This window comes from Xenopus tropicalis, chromosome 10 (genome assembly GCF_000004195.4).
Source record: "Xenopus tropicalis strain Nigerian chromosome 10, UCB_Xtro_10.0, whole genome shotgun sequence".
In the NCBI taxonomy this organism is placed as follows: domain Eukaryota; kingdom Metazoa; phylum Chordata; class Amphibia; order Anura; family Pipidae; genus Xenopus; species Xenopus tropicalis.
Window position 1 is genome coordinate 2,429,969 of NC_030686.2, and position 25,044 is coordinate 2,455,012.

Sequence of the window (25,044 nt, forward strand, 5' to 3'; positions counted from 1 at the left end):
GACTGCGGGCCCGTGGCTGGGCCACTATCAAGCAGGGGGGCAGTATTCCCTGGGGATGGAACCCTACAGAGCCTTTATGTGTAGAACCTGAGTTCTCCTTGTATCAGAAGCTCCTGAGAAGTCCTCAGATGGCTGGAGAGGAAACCTACTGACTGGGAACCAAAGAGCGACCCAGATGTACCCCTTGCCCTGCCTGTGCACCTTGTTTGACCACTTCAGCCCATATCCAACTGCCCCTGTACAGCCCTTGAGGTGGGAAGGTGACCATAGGGGCAAAACCACCGTTTCTGAAGGCCCATCTAACCTCTCTAAGCCACTACATATTGCAAGAAGTTGACTTTTTACTTGTGCAGGATCTGGCCATAACATGCAATTGTATCTGTAACTTGGGCAGCTGGGGGGGTAAAACAGTTGCCTTCTAAGTCCTAATCCCCCCATGTTTGTGTGCTGGGCTAAAGCCACTGTGGCATTCTGTTTGGCTGACTAGTTGCCTTATGTGCTACTTCTGTGTTCTATTCAATACAAACTGGCACGGTGGCACACTAAGGGCACAAGAGAAACGCGTAAATGCCTATGTCCTAAGCCATATAATACTGATGCACGAAGGCCTTGCCCTTGGCACTATAATGCCCTGTGGCTACGAGCAAGCCAGGCAAGACTTACCTGCTGTTCCGGGAGTAGATATTTTTCCTCATTTAGTCGGGGGCACATTCTGTTTGCTGATTCTACACCCACATGCGTTGGAGCTGAGCTCACCTATGGGTGTTAGAGCACCGCTCATCTGACCATTAGAGCCCCCCCCCCATCCCATTCTGATGGAGTCATAGTGAGAGGAAGGTTCCTATAATGTAGGGGTCCCACATTACAGCAACATCATGGAGACCCCATCATACAGTTTGGTACTGGCATAATGTCCCCCAACTGTGCCAGTGACTCCCCTGATCCCCTCTGGGGAAGGGACCCTCTTAGTAGACGAAGCTTGGCCTTGAAAATGGACAGGTAACTTTAAAATGCCATAAAGGAACCTGCATTTAGGGCAATTGGCCCACACATTCCTTTATAGGGACGGGCAAGTAACCTCTATGTGTCAGATTCCTATGTACAGCCACCCCCGTCAGTCAGGGCTTCGCTATGGGTCACCCATTCACCAAGCACCCACCCCAGTCAGTCAGGGCTTCGCTATGGGTCACCCATTTACCAAGCACCCACCCCAGTCAGTCAGGGCTTCGCTACGGGTCACCCATTCACCAAGCACCCACCCCAGTCAGTCAGGGCTTCGCTATGGGTCACCCATTCACCAAGCACCCACCCCAGTCAGTCAGGGCTTCGCTACGGGTCACCCATTCACTAAGCACCCACCCCAGTCAGTCAGGGCTTCGCTACGGGTCACCCATTCACTAAGCACCTACCCCAGTCAGTAAGTGCTTCACTACGGGTCACCCATTCACTAAGCACCCACCCCAGTCAGTCAGGGCTTCGCTATGGGTCACCCATTTACCAAGCACCCACCCCAGTCAGTCAGGGCTTCGCTATGGGTCACCCATTCACCAAGAACCCACCCCAGTCAGTCAGGGCTTCGCTACGGGTCACCCATTCACTAAGCACCCACCTCAAGCACCTACCCCAGTCAGTAAGTGCTTCACTACGGGTTACCCATTCACTAAGCACCCACCTCAAGCACCTACCCCAGTCAGTCAGGGCTTCGCTATGGGTCACCCATTCACTAAGCACCCACCCCAGTCAGTCAGGGCTTCACTATGTGTCACCCATTCACTAAGCACCCACTCCAGTCAAACAGGGCTTCGCTATGGGTCACCCATTCACCAAGAACCCACCCCAGTCAGTCAGGGCTTCGCTACGGGTCACCCATTCACTAAGCACCCACCTCAAGCACCTACCCCAGTCAGTAAGTGCTTCACTACGGGTTACCCATTCACTAAGCACCCACCTCAAGCACCTACCCCAGTCAGTCAGGGCTTCGCTATGGGTCACCCATTCACTAAGCACCCACCCCAGTCAGTCAGGGCTTCACTATGTGTCACCCATTCACTAAGCACCCACTCCAGTCAAACAGGGCTTCGCTATGGGTCACCCATTCACTAAGCACCCACTCCAGTCAAACAGGGCTTCGCTATGGGTCACCCATTCACTAAGCACCCACCCCAGTCAAACAGGGCTTCGCTATGGGCCACCCATTCACTAAGCACCCACCCCAGTCAAACAGGGCTTCGCTATGGGTCACCCATTCACTAAGCACCCACCTCAAGCACTCATTACATCTCCATCAAGCCGACTCCACCCACTAACGGCAATCGGTCAATGTAGAGCACAAGTGGCCCATAATCACTTGTAAAATAAAGATGTGTTGAAATATTTGATTACATATCTCTAGCAAATCCTGCTGGCAGAATTACCCAGTCTGTGTTGGGCAAAGGGGTCTGTAACCTGGGGGCAAATTCATCAGCAAAGCAGTGTTGCCTTTACAATAACTTGTAATGTCATTGATGGATCTATTCAGCTTCTCCGTTGCCCAATATCATTATTTTATTTTTTTTTCCTGCTCCACCCAAATGCCACCCTGGCCGTCACGGTGACTGATCAGCAACCAAACACACTGCAATAAAAACCTCCTTTCCTCCATTTTACGCCCTATTGTGTGTGCAGGTGGATTTGCTGAAAAGATGACACAGTTGAGTATAATGTGTAACCGGGTTTTCCCTTTTGTTCTTCTGTTGCAGCTGAAAAGGTAGAGGAAGTGGAAAAGAAGCCCGAAGTTCCTGCTTCTCCTCCGGCCAAAGCGTCCGTCCCTTGCCCTTACACCAGCATGGTGATGAAGCCAATCTCCTCGCTCCCAAGGATACCCAAGAAGGATTCCCACTCCACAACCCCCATCAAACCGCTGCCTAAACCTGCTGTTAGTTCCAAAAGCCCCATACAGAACAAAGGGGTCCGTCAGCCCACTAAGCCTGCCGACTCCAAGCCGTCTCCTGTTCCCAAAAAGCCTCCGGCTCCATCACTGCCTTCTGCACCGAGTCAGAAGAAAGCCATTCCCTCCAAGTTGCCTTTGGGTCAGAAGAAGTCAGCTGCCCCCTCCCCATCTACTAAAGTTGCAATGGGAAACCCACCCCCAAGACCCACAGCCAACACCTCACAGCCTACGTCCAGCACCCCACAGTCTGCCCAGAGTTCCTCACACCCTGTGCCCAACATGCAGATCCGGCAGAACATCCGGAGGTCTCTGAAACAGATCTTATGGAAGAGGTGTGTTTCATGGATGATTTTTAGTCATTTTCCATATTTGTTTTATTGGACAGTCAGTGTACGACCCTCCTAAAGGTCCCCTGTGCCCACAGTAAACAGAATTACACTCTGGTTATATTAGTTTAAGGCAATATACAAAGTAATGCACCCATACATGCATTTCGTGCAATTTCCAGACTGTCTGAGCTCAGAATTATCCCAATACCATGGGGATTGGCCGTTTAGTCGATGGGGCAGGTTAGAAAATGTCAGTGGGATAAGGAAAAAATCAGCGTATTATTGTATATCTGCCCTTAAGGGCCCTACAATGGGAGTCACTATCGTACGATTGGTGCCTGTAACTATTTCACATTCAGAACATCCTCCCATTGGTTATATTTAGGGCTTTATCCTACAATATCAGGCTCAACATGAGTAGATCGATCAACCAATATCCGAACGTTCCGAAACACCCATCAAAGATACAAGGAAATGTTAAATATGAATATAATTACCCATAAACGGCAGAATCCAACTAGTTATAATGTAACGAGACGTGTGATTGGCTGTTCCCTGTGAATAAGTGTCTGTTTGTGTTTCCAGAGTCATTGACAGCGATGACCTGGTGATGGTGGAGAACGAGGTTGCGAGGATCGCCACAAATATCGAAAGGGAAATGTTCAATCTGTATCGGGATACGGACAGCAGGTACAAGGCCAAGTACCGCAACATCATGTTTAACCTCAAGGACCCAAAGAATCAGGTTTGTGGCACTCTATTTACTGATGTGTGTGTGTGTGTATCTAGGGCGGCACCGTTGCCGTCTCCTCGCCGATGCTCATTGGCATTTAGTGATGCTGTTTAACCCTTGCCAGTTCCTCTCAGCACTGCAGCGACCCATCTGAGCTTTTGTCATTTCGTCATTTTCTAAATTGTCCAATGGTTTTTACTCCTAGGGTCTGTACCACCGAGTCCTCAAAGAAGAGATTCCCTTGGCGAAGCTTGTGCGGCTAAAACCCGAGGAACTCGCGTCTAGAAAGTTATCATCGTGGAAAGAGACTGGATCCAGATCAGTACGTTTTTTTTTCTTTTCTAAAGCACCTGATCTTTATATGGGCAAAGGTTCCGCAAACCCACAGTATGAGGGTGTCTTGCACAGACAGTAGTTGTGGGTTACCTAAAGCTGGCCATATACGTGAAGATCCGCTTGGTGAGGTCGTCAAGCGAGCGGATCTTCTCCCAATATCCCCACCAATGGGTGGGCGATATGGGGGAGAATGTAGGCTAATTATAATGGCGGCAATGGGGCAGTCTGTTCGGGGACCACATCAACGAGCCAATACGGTCCCAGATCCGACTAAATCTTTTAACCTGCCTGATCGATATCTGGCCAATTTCAGGCCAGATATTGGTCGGGCATGCCCCTCGTTCCTGCCCCTACACAGGCCAACTCAGTCCAAGGGACCGATATCGGCAGCTACAATCAGCCCATGTATGGCCCCCTTTACCCTACCTTGAAATAAACCTGTAATCTGCTATCCTAAGGCCAAGGCCACAGTTGTCATAGTGACGTGGTTTTTTAGTAATAATTCCTTTTTCTTTTCCTCTTTTGAAAAAAAGGGTTTGGTCCTCAAAAGCAAGGCTCGGATGGAGAATAAAATTCCTTCGATGAATCAAGCGGTTGACATGGAGGAGTCCCCGCCGATGTCCGATACAGACACGGTAAGTTATGGGTTATAAGTCCACTATACTATAGAAGTCTTTGGGGTTCCTCTGTAGGACGTTCCCTAACAGTGTTGCCTTGCGTGTGTTCCACAGGAGCAGCAGGAGCCGGCGCAGGCCCCGCCGGAGACTAATACTTCGGTTCTTCCGGACATATTCAGCAGCATGTTGAGCGACACTACGAGCCAGCATCGTGCCCATCTTTTCGACCTTAAGTGCAAGATCTGTACAGGTGAGCAGACTTGTACCAATGGGTAACTGGAGTGTATACGCAATAGACATTGTTTGTGACCCGTACTGATGTATTTACAGGCCAGATTCCTGCGGATGATGAGCCTCCCTATAAGCGACCGAAAACCACCACTGCAGCTGCCAAGAAGCCCGACCTGAATTCCAAGCCGGAGCCCAAAGAGGAGAGCAGCGTTATACCCCCTCCCCCAGAACCAGCTGAAAATACAGAGTCCAATCCACCCATGGAAATCTGTGATAATGCAGAGAATATCCCAGAGGCAGCCCCATTACCTGTGCCCTTACCCTCTGAATCCCCTACTCTCCCCGACCCAATATATTCCAGTCACGCCCCCGTGTACCCCTCTCCTGCTCCCGTCACCACTGTCACCGTATCGGGCAGAGACCCTAGAACAGCCATCAAGCGCCCTCTGACCGTCTCTTCCAACCCAGACATCGGTGCAAGGTCTTCACGCGAGAACGAAGAGGCGCCGACGGAACCACCCAAGCCTCTTCTTCCTCAAGTCTTCTCTATGCCCAAGTCTATTCTCTCCAAGCCACTTCCCTCGGAGAGCCGATACTTAGCGTCCGCATCGCCAAACATCAAGTGCGTAAGCTTAGCCTGCTCTCTTAGCCACTTTACTCCCAAGGGCCAACAATACTGTCCGTTATATACACGTCCTGTAGGCTTGCAATCAAATGGGTACCTCAGACACAATCCTTTTCCATATTCACAGGTTATACAGTAGATAGAAAAGTTTGGGGGGGGCTGGGGTGCTTTTTGCCACTGCTGTACCTCAAGCAATCTTATTATGGATTACAGCAATACATTTGGGATTTATAACCCTGACTGGGCCTGACCAGGGCCGGAACTAGGGGTAGGCAGGAGAGGCAGCTGCGTAGGGCGCAACAATTAGGGGGCACCAGACAGGAGCCTGTCCTGCCTACCCCTAGTCTGCTCTCTTTAGTAATTGCCCCCACCGCTTGTCCTTATGTGGTGGGGGCAATGAACCATCGAATCGCATCTCGAACTCCACCCCCCTCCCTGTGACTGCACATGCGCACGGGGGGGATCAGGAAGGTGCAGGGGCGAGGTGGCCGGCCGGGTTGCCTAGGGCCGCCCCTAGGTCTGAGCCATTCTGCTTGGGGGGTACTCGTACATGTAACATCCAGTAGCCAATTAGAACAGCCCTGAGAACCAGCACAAGTCCTAGCCAATCACAGTATCAGATACTATCTTAAGAAGAATAATGTGAAATGACAAAGTTGCCAAATGATCTAACGTGGACCGTTATTTTGTCAGCTGTGGGATATTTAGTAGATCCACAAATATTGGATTGAGTGGAATTTTCTTTTTTTCTTAAACTTCCATCGTTTACTTTTCGCAGCTTGACAGAAATGCGGCCACCCAAAGAAGGGGATACGTCTCTCTTCCTCTCTCGTCTGAACCCCATATGGAAAGGATTCATAAACATGCAGTCCGTGGCCAAGTTTGTCACTAAAGCCTACCCGGTGTCCGGCTCTGTGGAATATCTCAATGAGGTTTGTTCCCCTTATTAATAACGACCCCCCCCCCCATAAATATCTGGGCCAATTCATTGTGAACTCACTGGGTAGAAAGTTGACTATGAAGATTTGCATTCATCCAGGTCATGGTTTATCTAGTATAAATAAATCTAAAGCAACTTAACTGGTTAAGTAATCACTGAAGACGTTTCACTACTCATCCGAGCAGCTTCTTCAGTTCTACTGACTGGTATGGGAAGTCCTCAGCATATATACTCTTCCACTAATCCAATCACAATGGCACTAAGTGCCAAGAGTATATATGCTGAGGGCTCCCCATACCAGTCAGTTGAACTGAAGAAGCTGCTCGGATGAGTAGTGAAACGTCTTCAACGATTACTCAACAAGTCCAGATTTATTTGTGTAGAAAGATCTATTATTTTTTTTCAAGTGGATTAATGGTTAATTTTTTTCTGTAGGATTTACCAGACACGATCCACATAGGCGGAAGGATCTCTCCGAAGACCGTCTGGGATTACGTTGGGAAGCTGAAGTCCTCTCAGTCAAAGGTAAATGTCTGAAGCCCCCCTCCCTGTCTCTATACTGCCCAAGGCAAATACCCTCGGAGCAGTGATTGGTACCTGGCATCCGTGCTCAATCACCCTTTGTTGCCTAATGATCTGGAGCTTCTGATGCCAAATACAAGTGTGAGACTTCTGTCTGTGTGTTTCTATAGGAGTTGTCGCTGATCCGCTTCCATCCGGCCACAGAAGAGGAGGAGGTGGCCTACATATCCCTATACTCCTATTTCAGCAGCCGCTGCCGATTCGGAGTCGTAGCCAACAATAACCGTCACGTCAAGGACCTGTATCTGATTCCACTCAGTGCCAAGGACCCAATTCCCTCCAAACTGTTGCCCTTTGATGGACCAGGTGAGTTGCTCGGTACAAAAGAGAGAACCGTTAATCCGTGTTGCAACCCAGAATGCTCCCCCCTCCCTGCTTCCTACACACAAATAAAGCATTTTCTGAAAACTGGTGATTGTTTTCTTCGGATGAATTATACTCTTTATACATTCCAACGGGCGTCTGAGGGCTTTTAGACTTATGGGGGATGCTGCACAGCATGGAAAGGAATATCCCGGAAGCAGAAGGAAGATACGGAAGCCCAACTTCTACAGAAATCCCAGCATCTCCGTGGCCTACGGGAGAATGAGGCAGATTCCACATACAATGAAATGCATCTGGCACAGAATCATCCATTCGCTCCAGAAAACTCCATTCCCAGCTGATAAAATGGCGTTACATTGGGCTCATCGTTATAGGCCAGGATTATTCCACCTTCACCAGCCCCATAGGTCCCAGTAACGTTGAAGACACACAGAGCTACTAGTAGCAGTTACAGAAACAGACAATGCTGATCGATTATTGATAATTGTCTCTCCATGTGTTTTAGCAGAGGGAATTCTCACTATTGTCTATGGCAGGGGATTTACTGGGGTTTATAGCCATTACAAGTAGCTGCTACTATGTAGCTCTGTGTGTCATCCCCCTGTATACACTTTCACCCATAACCTAGTTAAGTTAATAACAACTGGCTGCACACATAAGGAGGCAACCCCCAAAGCCACACAGCGTTGTTGGCACTTCGACCACACAGAAGTAAAGCTCCCCTGATTGGGTAGGGGGGCAAGAGGGTCTGTTTTGCAGCCCATTATCCCAATTGCAGGAAGTTTACACTAGTTCTATCCAATGGTTTCCATGCAGAAGGCAGAGATTTCATGGGTGGGACAATAATGAACCATAGAAAGCCCCCCCTGGTTCCCAGCTGCACAGCCTTGGGGTATATAGTGGTGTCGGTACATTCCACACTGATACCTGTGGATTATCGTCCAGCAAATATATAACTGCTGCTCCATGTTTATACACTCGTACATTGGTCTCGGGGCAGGTTAGTCTATGCTGCTTGGTCCCAGGGTTTAGGAATATAGTGGGGCAAGAAGGGCTTCAGCCGTTGGGGTAAATGTTACTTTAGACACCCTATAGGTCATGAACCAGCACCTCCTACCTTTATTAGAGAAACCCCTTCAATGAATGTTCCTGTAATTTATTATTATTCAAGTATTTTTAGTAGCAGTCCAGGATCCAATCACATCTCAGTTTGGAAGCAAAGATTCAGCCGAACAGTAATATCTGTGATCTGTTTGCTCATGAAATGTACATCCCCCCCCCCCCCCCCCCGATGCCGACACTTTGTTGCATTCCCGAATCTTAAAATTTTCTCGTTTTCTTCTAGGGCTCGAAGCGACGCGTCCGAACCTCATTTTGGGCCTTGTCATTTGTCAGAGGAACAAGCGTCCAGTTACCAGCGAGACGGAAAAGTTGGAAGATAAACGAACGAAAAGTGGAGGCCAGGAGGATACGGAGGTGGGGAATGTCACTAAAGGGGCTTTGTCGTCTCAGGCAGAAAAGATGCCTCATAAATATCAACCCTATGCCGGCGAATCTGTCAAAAGTACGGCTCCTCCAGGTTCCCCACCTCCTCTCCCAGAAGCACTTGCAAAAGTAGTTGCTCCAGTTATCGCCCTCGGCAAAGCAGAAGGTGTCCTTCCTGTTCATAGCGCAGTCCCCCACTCGCCTACGGCCGAAAGTGCCTCCTCCGCTTCTAAAGGTGCCACCCCACTGGAGCATATTCTTAAGACTCTCTTTGGTAAATCAGACAATAAAAATGATAACCCCAGTGCTCCGAAAGTAGATCCTCCCAAGGACAAAGGGCTTGTTGGCCTTCCTCTGATAGACCCCATAGTACAGCAGTTTGGTCTGTTATCCAAAGACAAAGCCATAGAGGAGGAGGATGATAGGCCGTACGACCCTGAAGAAGAGTATGATCCAGAAAAGGCCTTTGGTACAACCATGGTGACCAATAATGACAAACCTTACGAGCCAGAACAACCTTGTGAAAGCTTAGAAGATGATGAGGCCTACGATCCTGAGGATGAAACCATATTGGAAGAAGCGAAGGTTTCAGTAGAAGACCTGCCCAATAGAATGTCGGCTCTGAATAAACTGAAACCTGAAATGACCGCAGAATACCTGCAAGGCATCTCCGATTCCTCATCACTCGTAGAACAAAAGAAAATGCTAGAAGAGTTAAATAAACAAATTGAAGAACAAAAGCGTCAGTTGGAGGAACAGGAGGAGGCGCTGAGACTACAAAGGGCGGCAGTTGGGGTGTCCATGGCTCACTTCTCTGTGTCCGATGCCCTGATGTCGCCCCCTCCCAAATCATCGCTCCTAAAAAGTGAATTATTTCCGCAAGAGCCGGGCCCAATAAAGATATTGTCTCCCTCGGTACCTGAGAAAGTGATTCATTCTAGCCGCGACCCAAGGCAGTCCAGAGATCCTCGGCAAGCATCATCAAAGATGGCGCATCCAGAAAATGAACCCCTTAACCAAACCCCACATGATGAAAAACACGTGCAGACACCTGAAGTCCATACCACCGATCAAGATAGTTCAGTCAAGTTAGCCAGTGAAGAAAGTGCAAGCTCTGCAGCCCATTTGAACCCAGCTGAGACATATCTGAAAGGTAACAAACCTGAAATGGCGGCTTGGCACGTTCAGCATGAAAACTCGCAGTCAGAATCCCCCCAAGAGACCTTGGAAACGACAAGACCCTCCCGGAAAGTGTTGCTGCCAACTCCAGAAATAAATGCCCCCTTGCAACAGAACTTCATTAATGTGGGAAGTGGTAATTTGCCTCTTTCACATGAACGTGGTTGGGCTCCGGAGTCTCAGCCCTGCGACCCAGTGAGCGTTAGACCTCAGTTTCCTGGTCCATCAGTCGTACACCCAGACATGGCATTGAATTACGGGCCTCCCACTGACCACGCCTCCTTTGTAGAACATAAAGACCCAGTTAATACCCAAGTACCTCCGTTTGTAGAGCAAATTAAACCGATTGGTTTACATGGGGATGGGCAATTTTTACATCAGGACTCTAGGGCTGTTCCACCATTTCCAGGTCCAGGACCTACCCATATGCCATTTGAAAATCAAGGGCCAGTGTTTAATGAGCAAAGACCAATACAAATGCCCAGCCATCTGGGACCCAGACATTCCGCTCCTTTCACTGGTGAAATTCGTCCCCTAATCATGGATGGGCCAGGAGGACCCATGTCTGAGAGAATTGGGGAGCAAAGGGGACCTGTGCCATTGTTGTCTGGACAGTTTGGACCTACTCCTCCTCAACCCTTATTTGGCGAAAGAATGCCCGGCCCACCTCCCTTTGCTCAAAGAGGCCAATCGCCTCCAATGTTTGAAAAACAAATCGATCCACATTTAGAAATACAGGAGCCCCATTTTGGTGGCATGGCTGGTGGTCCACCTAGGTTTGATGGACCAAGAGGTCCAGGGCCAGCAAACTTTATGGGAATGAGAGGACAGCTGTTTAATTTTGATGGTCCAAGGAGACCGCCTCCACCTCAATTTAAATTCCACAGAGGAGGTCCAAGAATATCAGGACCAAATCATTTTGTTGGCCCTCGGGGACCTTTTCCAAATGAACTAGAAGGCCCTAGAGGACCAGTACCCGGTCACTATGGTGGAGCAAGAGGTCCTCCGCCCCATCCATTTGAGGATCACGGAGCAAGTCCATCACCCTTGTTTCATAATCAACAAGGTCCAGGTCCGCACCAGTTTGGAGGGCAAAGGGGACCTGCCCCAATTAGGTTTTCAGAGCCATCCCAACCTCGGCCTCTCCTTGAAATACCAATTATTGCTCCGCCCCATAGGGGGGAGAATTGGGACAAAGCAGGGCCCCCAGGTTCCTTTCAGAATTACTCTGATCAAAGGCAAAACTCAGAGCAGCACTGGGAACCCAATGAATTGAGACAAAACAAGGACCACCGGAACCCTCCCTTCCCTGAAGGAAGGCCCAGGGAGCGCTACGAAGGGCGCAATGAGAAATTTGACCAGTCAGAACCTCATCAGCCAGATAATATGCAGGGTAGAGGGTTTGAAGAGCGGCGAAGGGAGGGAGACCCTGAGGGGCAGCGAGATAGAGAGAGAGGCAGAAACTGGAACAGAGACAGAGAGAGAAATTGGGACAAAAATAGAGACTGGCAGAAATCAAACGAATCCAGTCGAGACTGGGACAAAAATAGGGACCGAGATGCAAATAAAGAAAAAGAGTTGGAGAGGAACCGGGACCGTGATAGAGAGAAGGAGAGGGAGCGAGAGAGGGACAGGGAGCGAGACAGGGTTAGGGAGAGAGAGCGTGACCGAGACAGGGAGAGAGAGCGGGCACGAGAGAGGGAAGGGTACAGGCGACGAGACCGGTCCAGAAGCCGAGATCGAGATAAAGACAGAGAGAGGGATAGAGACCGAGACCGTGACAGAACCAGAGACAGAGAGAGAGGCAAAGACCGTGACTCCAAGAGCAAAGAGAGCAACAGAGACTCCAAATCTGATAAATCCAAAGACTCTTCAGCAGCTTCTGCTCCCTCAACGTGACCAACGGCATCTGGGTTTTTATAGGGGGGTCCGACAGAACCGTGTACTTTCTGTATATATTTGTATATAATAATAGTTTTATTTTATAAAGAGAATAAGCCCCCGGAATCGCTCCTGTTTGGGATGATTTTACACCGCGTTAGACCTTCCTCCCTGTACATCCATTGGCCTCTTCCTCCTCCGCAACCAACCGACTGTGGCTCCTCCCCCTAAGCCAAGAGATCCGGCGAGTCTGCCGGCCGCACTGGAACAATGGAGACACTGTAAATGACTGAAACATAAATGTGTTGCATTTCATTGGTGACTCGTGTCATGTGATTAACTATTAATTGATTTGGGGGGGTTTTGTTTGTTTTGGTGAGGGGGGGGATCTATTTCTCAGCCCACTGCAAAGTCTGTTGGACTGGTCAAATGTTGATAGATTTCATTTTCCCCGAGTGCAATTGGGGGGTTGCAGGTGTCCCCAGTACTGACGTGGGGCCCCCCCGAGAGCAAGCCCTGTGCAGAGATGTGCGGTTCCCCAACTGCTCGCACACAGGAGAAACCTGGATCGCAGAGATGTCGGCGGCACCGCAGACGTTTGTATAAATTGCATTTTTACTGCAAATTGTCACTGTACATAAAATCCGTAATAATGTTTTCTTTTTTCTAAGTAGAATAAATCTCTACATCTACTCTGGGGTCCTGCTCATTCCTGGGGGGCTGATGTTGCTCCGTGTTTTGTATCTGGCCCACAATGGTCAGATGTATCGAGCATAGACCCCGCCCCCCCATGGGCTGGATTTGGGTTTGGGTACCCCCAAAGAATAAAGCATAGACCCCCCTCACCCCATGGGCTGGATTTGGGTTTGGGTACCCCCAAAGAATAGAGCATAGACCCCCCTCACCCCATGGACTGGATTTGGGTTTGGGTACCCCCAAAGAATAGAGCATAGACCCCCCCCCCCTCACCCCATGGACTGGATTTGGGTTTGGGTACCCCCAAAGAATAAAGCATAGACCCCCCTCACCCCATGGACTGGATTTGGGTACCCCCAAAGAATAAAGCATAGACCCCCCTCACCCCATGGACTGGATTTGGGTTTGGGTACCCCCAAAGAATAGAGCATAGACCCCCCTCACCCCATGGACTGGATTTGGGTTTGGGTACCCCCAAAGAATAAAGCATAGACCCCCCCCCCCCCATGGACTGGACTGGGTTTGGGTACCCCCAAAGAATAGAGCATAGACCCCCTTACCTACGGGCTGGGTTTGGTTATCAACATGGCAGTCGTAGAGTATGGCTGGATTTGGGTGCCCCCAAAGAATAGAGCATAGACCCCCCCCTCCCCCCATGGGCTGGATTTGGGCTTGGGTACCCCCAAAGTATAGAGCATAGACCCCTCCCCCCATGAGCTGGGTTTGGGTACCCCCAAAGTATAGTGCATAGACCCCTCCCCCCATGAGCTGGGTTTGGGTATCACAATGGCTGTTGTATAGAGTATAGACCCCTCCCCATAGGCTGGATTTGGGTTTGGGTACCCCCAAAGTATAGAGCATAGAACCCTCCCCCCATGAGCTGGGTTTGGGTACCCCCAAAGTATAGTGCATAGACCCCTCCCCCCATGAGCTGGGTTTGGGTACCCCCAAAGTATAGTGCATAGACCCCTCCCCCCATGAGCTGGGTTTGGGTATCACAATGGCTGTTGTATAGAGTATAGACCCCTCCCCATAGGCTGGATTTGGGTTTGGGTACCCCCAAAGTATAGAGCATAGACCCCTCCCCCCATGAGCTGGGTTTGGGTACCCCCAAAGTATAGTGCATAGACCCCTCCCCCCATGAGCTGGGTTTGGGTATCACAATGGCTGTTGTATAGAGTATAGACCCCTCCCCATAGGCTGGATTTGGGTTTGGGTACCCCCAAAGTATAGAGCATAGAACCCTCCCCCCATGAGCTGGGTTTGGGTACCCCCAAAGTATAGTGCATAGACCCCTCCCCCCATGAGCTGGGTTTGGGTACCCCCAAAGTATAGTGCATAGACCCCTCCCCCCATGAGCTGGGTTTGGGTATCACAATGGCTGTTGTATAGAGTATAGACCCCTCCCCATAGGCTGGATTTGGGTTTGGGTACCCCCAAAGTATAGAGCATAGACCCCTCCCCCCATGAGCTGGGTTTGGGTACCCCCAAAGTATAGTGCATAGACCCCTCCCCCCATGAGCTGGGTTTGGGTATCACAATGGCTGTTGTATAGAGTATAGACCCCTCCCCATAGGCTGGATTTGGGTTTGGGTATCATAAATTTATAGAGTATAACCCCCTCCCCCATGTATAGAGCACAGACCCCACTGGGATTGGACTTTGCTGGTACTGTGGCACCGGGCTGTAGTGCAGCGACTCTGGGCCAGTAGTTACTTGTATAGATGCCTGAAAATATCCCATTTGTTCCCATTAAGGAGGCGGCCAGAAGGTGTAGGGAGTCTGGTATTCTGTAATGGTGCCGGCACCGAGGGGCAGAACTTTCCAACAAGGGGACCCACTAGTGCCACTAATGTCCCCTCGACTCGTGGTACTGACCGGCCATGTGGGCCCAACGTACGGCTTGTAACTGGGCCTGGGTTCCTTAACGGAGACATATTGGGTAATGAATGAACCCCCTAACCCTGTAGGCAATTATGAATAATACCCGGTGCTGGTTTCCCTTTGGGCTAAACATTAACCCTATCTGTAACAATGGCCCCTTTATTGGGGCTCCCTATAGATCCTCTCAGGTCCCTGTCTGGGTTTCACATGAGGGGTGGGCGTGTCCTAACGGTCCCTGCCAGAAGCACAGTAGGAGGGGGAGAGCCAATCACAGCCCTGCACTCACACAAGCACAGACAGGCTTCAGTTCCCTATCAGGTCAGCCCGGCTGCTGATTGGCTCCTATCCTACAGTGCCAATCATACTTTTCCAATGAGTGAATCTGTTCTGCTGTAGGAAGGAGTTGGGCCCATTGGATCAGAACCCTAGCAGTACAGACAGGCCATGGGCCGCCCTTATATTTATAGCCAATCAGAAACCTTGGGGTGGGGCAGTGACGTCACAGAGCTGGGCCCCCCCCCCCCCCCCCCATTATAACTTTAATAATTACTGATTAATAATCACATCACTATCTGATTGGTGAATATCACACACAGGGGCGGGGCCTTGAGTTGGATGCAGTAACCATAGCAACCATAATGTGCCTGGCTGGTTCCCTGGGAGCCCGACTGTAATGTAACCCAATGGCACAGGCACCCCAGCAGTCACTCTAGGGTTAAGGCTAAACCCATCAGGGAAATGGCCACTGTCGCCTTTTTAAAACGTCACTTCCGCATCAGAGGGCGACGTAACGCTACAGGCGGGGCGCGGCACGTCACACAGTTGCTCCCTTCTTATTGGGCTTTAGGGAGTCGAATCCCCGCCCCCCTATCCGCCTCTGCGTCAAGGCCCCGCCCCCCGTGGCGTCAGCCGTCAGTTGAAGGAGTTTGAAAGTCCCTCCCCCGCTGGGTCTCTGCGCATAGGAACTAATTCCTCACTGGGCCCCTCAGGCGCTCAGTATCTTTAGCTGCTGTTACCTGTATATACTGATATATATATATATATACTGATATTGTGCACATTGAGCTGTAGGGTTGGCAGACTCCGCCCCCCCAGGGGTGAATATCAGCCTGTGGGGGTACTTGGGCCTGTGGGGGTACTTGAGCCTGTGGGGGTACTTGGGCCTGTGGGGGTACTTGGGCCTGTGGGGGTACTAGGGCCTGTGGGGGTACTTGGGCCTGTGGGGGTACTTGGGCCTGTGGGGGTACTTGGGCCTGTGGGGGTACTTGAGCCTGTGGGGGTACTTGGGCCTGTGGGGTACTTGAGCCTGTGGGGGTACTTGGGCCTGTGGGGGTACTTGGGCCTGTGGGGGTACTAGGGCCTGTGGGGGTACTTGGGCCTGTGGGGGTACTTGGGCCTGTGGGGTACTTGAGCCTGTGGGGTACTTGAGCCTGTGGGGGTACTTGGGCCTGTGGGGGTACTTGGGCCTGTGGGGGTACTAGGGCCTGTGGGGGTACTAGGGCCTGTGGGGGTACTTGGGCCTGTGGGGGTACTTGGGCCTGTGGGGTACTTGAGCCTGTGGGGTACTTGGGCCTGTGGGGGTACTTGGGCCTGTGGGGGGTACTTGGGCCTGTGGGGTACTTGGGCCTGTGGGGGTACTTGGGCCTGTGGGGGTACTTGGGCCTGTGGGGGTACTAGGGCCTGTGGGGGTACTTGGGCCTGTGGGGGTACTTGGGCCTGTGGGGGTACTTGGGCCTGTGGGGGTACTTGGGCCTGTGGGGTACTTGAGCCTGTGGGGGTACTTGGGCCTGTGGGGGTACTTGGGCCTGTGGGGGTACTTGGGCCTGTGGGGGTACTAGGGCCTGTGGGGGTACTTGGGCCTGTGGGGGTACTTGAGCCTGTGGGGGTACTTGGGCCTGTGGGGGTACTTGGGCCTGTGGGGTACTTGGGCCTCTGTGATATTAACCCTTGAAGTAATAGATACCATGATGTCCAGATCAGTAAAGAAAGAGCAACAAACCTCGTTTGGCCAAGGGCCTGGGGGCCCAAGCGAGTCTGGGGGCCACACCAGTACCAGCACCGACTGCAACATAATGAGGATGAGTGAGAGTGAGTACAGGCAGCTCCAGCAGATCCTCTATTCCCACATGGAGGGGCCCCCTAACCAAGGGCCAATAGCGGCCAAGCTCAAGCCGGTGTTCTTCAGTTGCAGTTTCCCCCAGTATCAGGCCGTGAATATAACCGGCCAATGTGGCACCTCAGGGACCCGGTGTGGCCATGACCAGTCAGAATCCTGGGGGCTCGGAGTGATGGTGCCAAGTGAGAAAACCCTATGTAACCCCAACAGACGTTCCTCGGGGGCGGTACTAGGGCACCAGGCGGCCAATAAAGAAAATGAGATGATGGGATTGGCGTCTGTGGGCAGTTCCAAGTCAGCAGTCCGAGTCAGTCTGGAAGAGAGGTTCGATGGTATCGCCAGTGACGGGCCCCAGGGCCAAGGGCCACAAGAATCAGACCCTCCAGGGAGAAGGTAGGTTCCTCACTTATCTCCCGGCTCTGGGAATGGTTTATATAAGGGGCATTCTGTATTGTGGGACTGTGATTGGCCGGTGGGCAATGGTTTAGCAACAGGAAGTGACACATGCAAAGATGATTTCTTGTAGCCATGTTAGTATGTGTCTTGCCCATAGTTGCGGTTACTAGTGGGCAGCTCCGTTATCAATATTGGGCAATGCATTATGGGAAAGCTGTGGCCCCCAACTCCCTGAGGCATATACTCACAATGTTACTTTCATCCAGTGTAAGATTTTTTTACACCAGTGGCCCCTAGGGCCCCTCATTGGCCGGCCCTAAAGCTTTCCTTGGCAATGATTGGTTGCTTCTAGAAGCACTGGCTACAGGGCTGCATGGTAGACTGCTTCCTGTAGGTGTCAGTGTAGGGCAATTAATGTGTGGCCCCTGGGTACTGCCCCCAGCGATCAGCAGGACTAACTTTGCCTTTACCTTCCAGGTTGATGACTCTCATCTGCCACGTTCAACGGGCGCCAGGGGCCCAGGGCAAGTGCGCAGCCATAGGGAACCCCACTGCCGCCCCAGGCTGCCGCCTAGTGTTACCTGCAGACAGTGGCTCCTCCCAGGCACAGGTACAGTAACTCCCAGGTGTGTGGCTCTGAGCTCCGCCCCCACATAATCCTTATAGCTTTCCCTTTATGTTTCAGGCAAAGACTTCTGGGAGTTCCTGCCCGTTACTGGAGGCAACAAGGCACCAGGAAATCTCCCTGCCCCGGGCAGTCTCTTTGTGTTACCAACAGGGGGCAGAACCGGCCAATCAGACACCACGGAGCAGCAGTAGGACGTCCCCTGAGCAAGGCTGCGTGAAAGTGGGGGGTAAGTGGCCCTGAGACTTGTTTAAATGGGGTTGTTCCCCTTTGAGTTAACTCTTAGTATGATGGAGAGAGGGATATTCTGAGACAACTTGCAATTGGTCTTCGTTTTTTATTATTTGTGTTTTTTTTTAGTTTTTTCACTTTGTGTTCAGAAGCTCTTCGGTTGGGGGCTGCAGCAGCTATCTGGTTGCTAGGGTCCAAATTACCTTAGCAACCACGGAGTGGTTTGATTGAGAGGCTGGAATATGAATAGGGGAGGGGCTGAATAGAAAGATAAGGAATAAAAAGTAACAATAAAACTGGAGCCTCACAGAGCAATAGGGTTTGGCTGCCGGGGTCAGTGACCCCCATTTGGAAGCTGCAAAGAGTTATGAAGAGACCAAACAGATTGCCATGGTTACTAACAGGCTTTTTCCCTTCTATTTGCAAAGATGCCTCATGTAGGCGCCGCCCAGGCAAGAGAAGCCACGCCCAGAAGGCGGAGCCCAGGGCAGAACGGAGAGCTCTGAGAGACCTGCAGGCTGTAGGAGATGCCTGTGACCCTGGGGGGGCCCCTGAGGCCACGTCCTGGTTACCCACACACCCCAGGGCTAGTGAGCCGGAACTGAGCGGCCAGCAGGGGGGGCTCTCGCAGCGCAGAGAAAAGCACAATCGCATGGAAAGAGACAGGAGGTGAGTGGGATTCCCTGCAACTGCAACTCCCTGCAGCTCTGTATGTATCAGATAATAATCTGTAATTCAGTGATTGGTCCCTCACTCTGCTCCGCCCCCACTGGGCAATATAACCAGCAATATGAGAGAGTGTCAGTTGTTGCCACCCTGGGGCTATTCTGTGTCTGATAAAGGGAGGGGGGGTTCACCTTTACGTTAACTCTTAATATGTTATAGAATGGCCAAGTCTAAGCAACTTTTCAACTGGTCTTAGTTTTTATCTTTTATAGTTTTTAAAATATTTGCCTTCTTCCAACTCTTTGCAGCTTTCAAATGGGGGTCACTGACCCCGGCAGCCAAACCCTATTGCTCTGTGAGGCTCCAGTTTTATTGTTACTTTTTATTCCTTATCTTTTTATTCAGCCCCTCCCCTATTCATATACCAGTCTCTCTCTAAAACCACTCCCTGGTTGCTAAGGTCATTTGGAGCCCTAGTAACCAGATAGCTGCTGAAACTCCAAACCAAAGAGCTGCTGAACAAAAAGTAAAATAACCAAAAAAACTACAAATAATAAAAAATGAAGACCAATTGCAAATGGTCACTGGCTGGTTCTGTTGCCAGTGGGTTCTGCTCACCTTCCTCTTCTGTTCTAGGTTTACTTGGGGCAGTCAGGACTCTGGGGTTTTGCCTATGATATGAAACAAAATGGAAAGTCCTGTCTCTGAGCAGCAGTGCCCCCTAGTGCCCAGAGAAGATGGGTGCTTCTGTGACTCCTAGTCAGTATGGCAGCTCCCACATTATTTATTACATGTGCAGAATGAGCTTTTATAAAAGTGAGGGAATATTTCCCCTTTAAAAGATCACTCTAGTCCCAGTTATGGAGTAAGGTGGATATTGGGGGCGCAAGGGGATTGTGTTTGTCTCCCAGTGATGCGTGTGCGGCGCCTCATTAGCCTCGTTACTCGCTGCGTTGTTAGCGCAAACGTCCCTGATTTGTTCCGCTGGAATTATCCGTCTGTTCCGACTGCAGGCGCAGAATTAGGGTTTCCTGTGATGAGCTCAACCTGCTGGTTCCGTTCTGTGATGGCGACACCGACAAAGCCACGACGCTCCAGTGGACCGCGGCGTTCCTGCGGTATCTCCGGGGGAAGCATGGCGATTCTCTCAAAGCGGTAAGTCGTGGGCACACAGGTTGCTAGGGACACACAGGTTGCTTGGGACACAGGTTGCTAGGGACACACAGGTTGCTTGGGACACAGGTTGCTAGGGACACGCAGGTTGCTGGGGGCACACAGGTTGCTAGGGACACACAGGTTGCTGGGGGCACACAGGTTGCTAGGGACACAGGTTGCTAGGGACACACAGGTTGCTGGGGGCACACAGGTTGCTAGGTACACACAGGTTGCTAGGTACACACAGGTTGCTAGGGACACACAGGTTGCTGGGGGCACAGGTTGCTAGGGACACACAGGTTGATAGGTACACACAGGTTGATAGGGACACACAGGTTGATAGGGACACACAGGTTGCTAGGTACACACAGGTTGCTAGGGACACACAGGTTGCTGGGGGCACAGGTTGCTAGGGACACACAGGTTGATAGGTACACACAGGTTGCTGGGGGCACACAGGTTGATAGGGACACACAGGTTGATAGGGACACACAGGTTGCTGGGGTCACACAGGTTGCTGGGGTCACACAGGTTGCCGGGGGCACACAGGTTGCCGGGGGCACACAGGTTGCTAGGGGCACACAGGTTGCTAGGGGCACACAGGTTGCTAGGGGCACATAAGGGCACATCCTCAAGCTCTGCCCTTGGGTCTGTAAATGAGCCCCAATATCTGCGCATAAATAACAGCGAATGGTTTGTGACTTTCAGGAGTTTGAAAGTGAGTTTTGCAGCAGGACAGGGGGAGTCGCACAGCCGGACGCAGCGCAGGAAATTATATAGAGCAACTTCCTGCCGGGTATAAAGGCCCTCAGGGGAGGTTCCATGCACCGGAGGAGGAGGAGTCACAGCAGGAAGGAATGTGCTTATTGGCTGCAGCACCGGCACCTGAGCCGCGGGACTGACATGGGAATGAACTTTGCAAAATACCAAAAAGAGTTGGTGACTGGGCCCCTGTGTGTACCGGGCCCTCCTGGTTCTGTGCTGTAGGTTTGTATGATAAGGAATAGGCGGGGGCCCAGTGAAGCCAATAGGGTGTCTGTTGCTCAGGGCTCTTATTCTGCCCCTCCCATCCCTCCACAGCCGTGGAGGCATCATTGGGGCAAGTGGGTAAAAGGGGCAGGGTAGTGGGGGCAGAGTGAAGGGCAAGAGGGCAGAGTAGTGGGGGCAGAGTGAAAGGCAAGAGGGCAGAGTAGTGGGGGCAGAGTGAAGGGCAAGAGGGCAGGGTAGTGGGGGCAGAGTGAAGGGCAAGAGGGCAGGGTAGTGGGGGCAGAGTGAAGGGCAAGAGGGCAGGGTAGTGGGGGCAGAGTGAAGGGCAAGAGGCAGGGTAGTGGGGGCAGAGTGAAGGGCAAGAGGGCAGAGTGAAGGGCAAGAGGGCAGGGTAGTGGGGGCAGAGTTGTGCCAATCTGGGCACAGGCTGCTATATGTGTGTTTCCCTTTATATGTGGTTAAAGGGGCTGAGTGTGTAAAGGAAAGTGCCGAGAGTGGTGTTTGCCCCAGAAAGTGCCCTGTAAGTGGCCGGCAGGGGATCCAGTCTGCGCTGGGGGTATATATAGTGCTGAGCAAGGAAGGGGTGTCGGCACTTTGGGGGCCCCTGGGGCTCCGCCTACCTGACTGTGTGTAACTCGGTTCTCAGTTGTTAATAAATTGCAAATATCTGTTTTCTGTTGTGTGGACTGGAAGTGGCTTTATTCATTCATTCCAACAGGTGGCGCCACAGGAGGCTTTATTGTACATACAAGTCACCAAAATAAATACTAAATGTAACTCCTGGATATTCACAAGGGTGCAGCTGTTTATTTGCCCCCCCGAGGGGCGGCATGGCGTGTGCTGAGACAGGGTGTTATTACACGCATGTTCCGTGTACAAGATCACGGCTGGAAATCCCTCAGGGTGACAGAGATTCGCTGCTTCTATTTCCTTTTCTGTAACTGTAGGGGGGGCAGAGGTATAGCCCAGGGGCAGTTCTCTATACACTTACCTCTAGCGAGGGGCTCAGTGTTCGTGTTGAGACCGGGGGCAAATCCAGCAGGGAAACATAAGCATCTGTACGGGGTGAGTCTATAGGGAACGGGGGGGGATCTTCCCACAGAGGTAACACATGGGGGAGGTCGGGGGTTAAACATACACAAAGTAAAAAAACAACTCGATTCTAGGATATTTCTACCAGATGTTTCCATTGGTTGGCGCAGCCGGCGGGGCGCTGTCTCCCCTCGTAATGTCTGTGGTAAAACAATTGTCTGTCTCGGGGTAATTGTGAGGGCACCTGGGCGCTGCAGGAAATACTCAGCTCCTATTGGTTGCAATGTGGAACCGCTTAGGATTTCTTGGCGCTAGATTTCCCGGCGGCCATGGCACCTTGGCAAGCTGACGTGTCGCATATTCCGGGAGTGCCCTGTGCCCCTATCGATCCCGCTCTTCCGGGTTCTCCAGGGAATCCGGGCTCACCGTGGGCCCCATCTCGCCCATCTCTGCTCGTGCCGGGTCCCCCCTGTGGCCCTGAGAAGTAACAATGGTTTAACGTCAGCCAATCACAAGCATGTAAGGGGGTGGGTGTATAAATGCCCCTCTTACCCCTCTGTATTCATAGAGACCTAGAGGGGCCACAGAATGACCCTCATACCCAGCCGGCCTATCACTTACCTTGAAGTCCTTGGTCTCCAAATGGTCCATCAACGCCTCGTCCGACCAATCCCTTGTCTCCTTTCACACCCTGGTCCCCTAGTTAAAAGGAAATACCTGTCAGACATTCATGTCACAATACTGTGTTTGTCATGGTCTCCTCTCTACACCAATCAGCACTCGGTTCTTACCTCTTGGACCAGGATGGCCGAGCTCTCCAGTTGGACCCCTGTATCCAGATGGGCCTCGAGAACCAGTATGTCCTATCCGACCTGGGGCTCCTTGGGGTCCCGGTGGTCCAGCAGGACCTGGACGTCCCACCAAGCCTGGAGCCAAGGGCCTTCTGAGGTTAGCAGCTAGCTGTGCGATTTGGTCTGGAAGAGAAACGCAAGGGCATTGGATTTCATACAGTGATATCCCAGAACCCCCTGGGGCCCGAGAACAGCCGTCTGTGCTCAGGTCTGGGGCCTAGAGTTGCACTGTGTTTATGCTCCATACAATGGCTCCGCCCCCTCAGCCTCAGAACCCAATGGCAATGGGCATAGGTATAAAGTGCTACCCAGATGCCCAGGCCAACTCACCGCTTATCATGCCCCCGCAGAGCTCCCGGATGTGCTGTTCGCTTGCCAGTTTGCCCTGAAAGGAAAAAGGAAACATATTCATTTATTTACTCTTTGCAGCTTTCAAATGGGGGTCACTGACCCCGGCAGCCAAACCCTATTGCTCTGTGAGGCTTTCTTATCAATTTCTTATCTGTCTATTTGGGCCCAACTCTATTCATATTCAAACTGCTGCCTGGTTGCTAGGTTAAATTAGACCCTAGCAACCAGATAGCTGCTACCATGTGCTTTGGATACTGTACAGTATATACTGTAAATGCAGGGCAGTTGGTACCATGCTCTTTGGGTACCGTACCATATATACTGTAAACAGGGCAGTCAGTACCATGTGCATCGGGTACTGTACCGTATATACTGTAAACACAGGGCAGTCGGTACCATGTGCATTGGGTACTGTACCGTATATACAGTAAACGCAGGGCAGTACTGTACTGTACCGTATATACTGTAAATGCAGGGCAGTACTGTACTGTACCGTATATCCTGTAAATGCAGGGCAGTCGGTACCATGTACTTTGGGTACTGTACCGTATATACAGTAAACGCAGGGCAGTACTGTACTGTACCGTATATCCTGTAAATGCAGGGCAGTCGGTACCATGTACTTTGGGTACTGTACCGTATATCCTGTAAATGCAGGGCAGTAGGTACCATTACTTTGGGTACTGTACCGTATATCCTGTAAATGCAGGGCAGTAGGTACCATTACTTTGGGTACTGTACCGTATATCCTGTAAATGCAGGGCAGTCGGTACCATGTACTTTGGGTACTGTACCGTATATCCTGTAAATGCAGGGCAGTAGGTACCATTACTTTGGGTACTGTACCGTATATCCTGTAAATGCAGGGCAGTCGGTACCATGTACTTTGGGTACTGTACCATATATCCTGTAAATGCAGGGCAGTCGGTACCATGTACTTTGGGTACTGTACCGTATATCCTGTAAATGCAGGGCAGTCGGTACCATGTACTTTGGGTACTGTACCATATATCCTGTAAATGCAGGGCAGTCGGTACCATGTACTTTGGGTACTGTACCGTATATCCTGTAAATGCAGGGCAGTCGGTACCATGTACTTTGGGTACTGTACCATATATCCTGTAAATGCAGGGCAGTCGGTACCATGTACTTTGGGTACTGTACCGTATATCCTGTAAATGCAGGGCAGTCGGTACCATGTACTTTAGGTACTGTACCGTATATCCTGTAAATGCAGGGCAGTCGGTACCATGTACTTTATATACTGTACCGTATATCCTGTAAATGCAGGGCAGTTGGTACCATTACTTTGGGTACTGTACCATATATCCTGTAAATGCAGGGCAGTCGGTACCATGTACTTTGGGTACTGTACCGTATATCCTGTAAATGCAGGGCAGTCGGTACCATGTACTTTGGGTACTGTACCGTATATCCTGTAAATGCAGGGCAGTTGGTACCATTACTTTGGGTACTGTACCGTATATCCTGTAAATGCAGGGCAGTCGGTACCATGTACTTTGGGTACTGTACCGTATATCCTGTAAATGCAGGGCAGTTGGTACCATGTACTTTGGGTACTGTACCGTATATCCTGTAAATGCAGGGCAGTAGGTACCATTACTTTGGGTACTGTACCGTATATCCTGTAAATGCAGGGCAGTAGGTACCATTACTTTGGGTACTGTACCGTATATCCTGTAAATGCAGGGCAGTCGGTACCATGTACTTTGGGTACTGTACCGTATATCCTGTAAATGCAGGGCAGTAGGTACCATTACTTTGGGTACTGTACCGTATATCCTGTAAATGCAGGGCAGTCGGTACCATGTACTTTGGGTACTGTACCATATATCCTGTAAA

The 25,044-nt window shown here is 51.0% G+C and overlaps 3 protein-coding genes across 7 annotated transcripts in view; 2 read left to right on the forward strand and 1 right to left on the reverse strand.

Moving 5' to 3' along the window:
• dido1 (death inducer-obliterator 1) overlaps positions 1-12,883 on the forward strand; it is a 40,822-nt gene extending 27,939 nt beyond the window's left edge. For 3 of the 5 annotated variants that reach the window (XM_004918615.4, XM_004918614.4, XM_012952721.3), the window contains 10 exons: positions 2,739-3,261; positions 3,844-4,003; positions 4,197-4,313; positions 4,861-4,962; positions 5,059-5,194; positions 5,275-5,797; positions 6,579-6,732; positions 7,176-7,265; positions 7,433-7,628; positions 8,992-12,209. In XM_004918615.4, the coding sequence (XP_004918672.2) occupies positions 2,739-3,261; positions 3,844-4,003; positions 4,197-4,313; positions 4,861-4,962; positions 5,059-5,194; positions 5,275-5,797; positions 6,579-6,732; positions 7,176-7,265; positions 7,433-7,628; positions 8,992-12,209 (5,219 nt within the window). Of the gene's footprint in view, positions 1-2,738; positions 3,262-3,843; positions 4,004-4,196; positions 4,314-4,860; positions 4,963-5,058; positions 5,195-5,274; positions 5,798-6,578; positions 6,733-7,175; positions 7,266-7,432; positions 7,629-8,991 lie in introns of all 5 variants that reach the window. The other 2 variants (XM_002943196.5, XM_002943197.5) reach the window with 2 other exon arrangements.
• Positions 12,884-16,647: 3,764 nt separating this feature from the next.
• Positions 16,648-21,619, forward strand: tcfl5 (transcription factor-like 5 (basic helix-loop-helix)). Its single transcript, XM_031894410.1, has 6 exons — positions 16,648-17,280; positions 17,761-17,893; positions 17,969-18,137; positions 18,568-18,808; positions 19,819-19,960; positions 20,669-21,619. Exons 1-6 carry the CDS (start codon positions 16,736-16,738, stop codon positions 20,738-20,740), a joined length of 1,302 nt encoding a protein of 433 aa, XP_031750270.1. The 5' UTR covers positions 16,648-16,735; the 3' UTR covers positions 20,741-21,619.
• Positions 21,620-21,624: 5 nt separating this feature from the next.
• col9a3 (collagen, type IX, alpha 3) overlaps positions 21,625-25,044 on the reverse strand; it is a 38,567-nt gene continuing 35,147 nt past the window's right edge. The window contains exons 29-32 of the mRNA NM_001127025.1: positions 23,161-23,215; positions 22,771-22,953; positions 22,601-22,678; positions 21,625-22,456 (exon numbers count right to left, since the gene is read on the reverse strand). Coding sequence (NP_001120497.1) covers positions 22,275-22,456; positions 22,601-22,678; positions 22,771-22,953; positions 23,161-23,215 — 498 coding nt within the window. The 3' untranslated portion in view covers positions 21,625-22,274. The remainder of the gene's footprint in view (positions 22,457-22,600; positions 22,679-22,770; positions 22,954-23,160; positions 23,216-25,044) is intronic.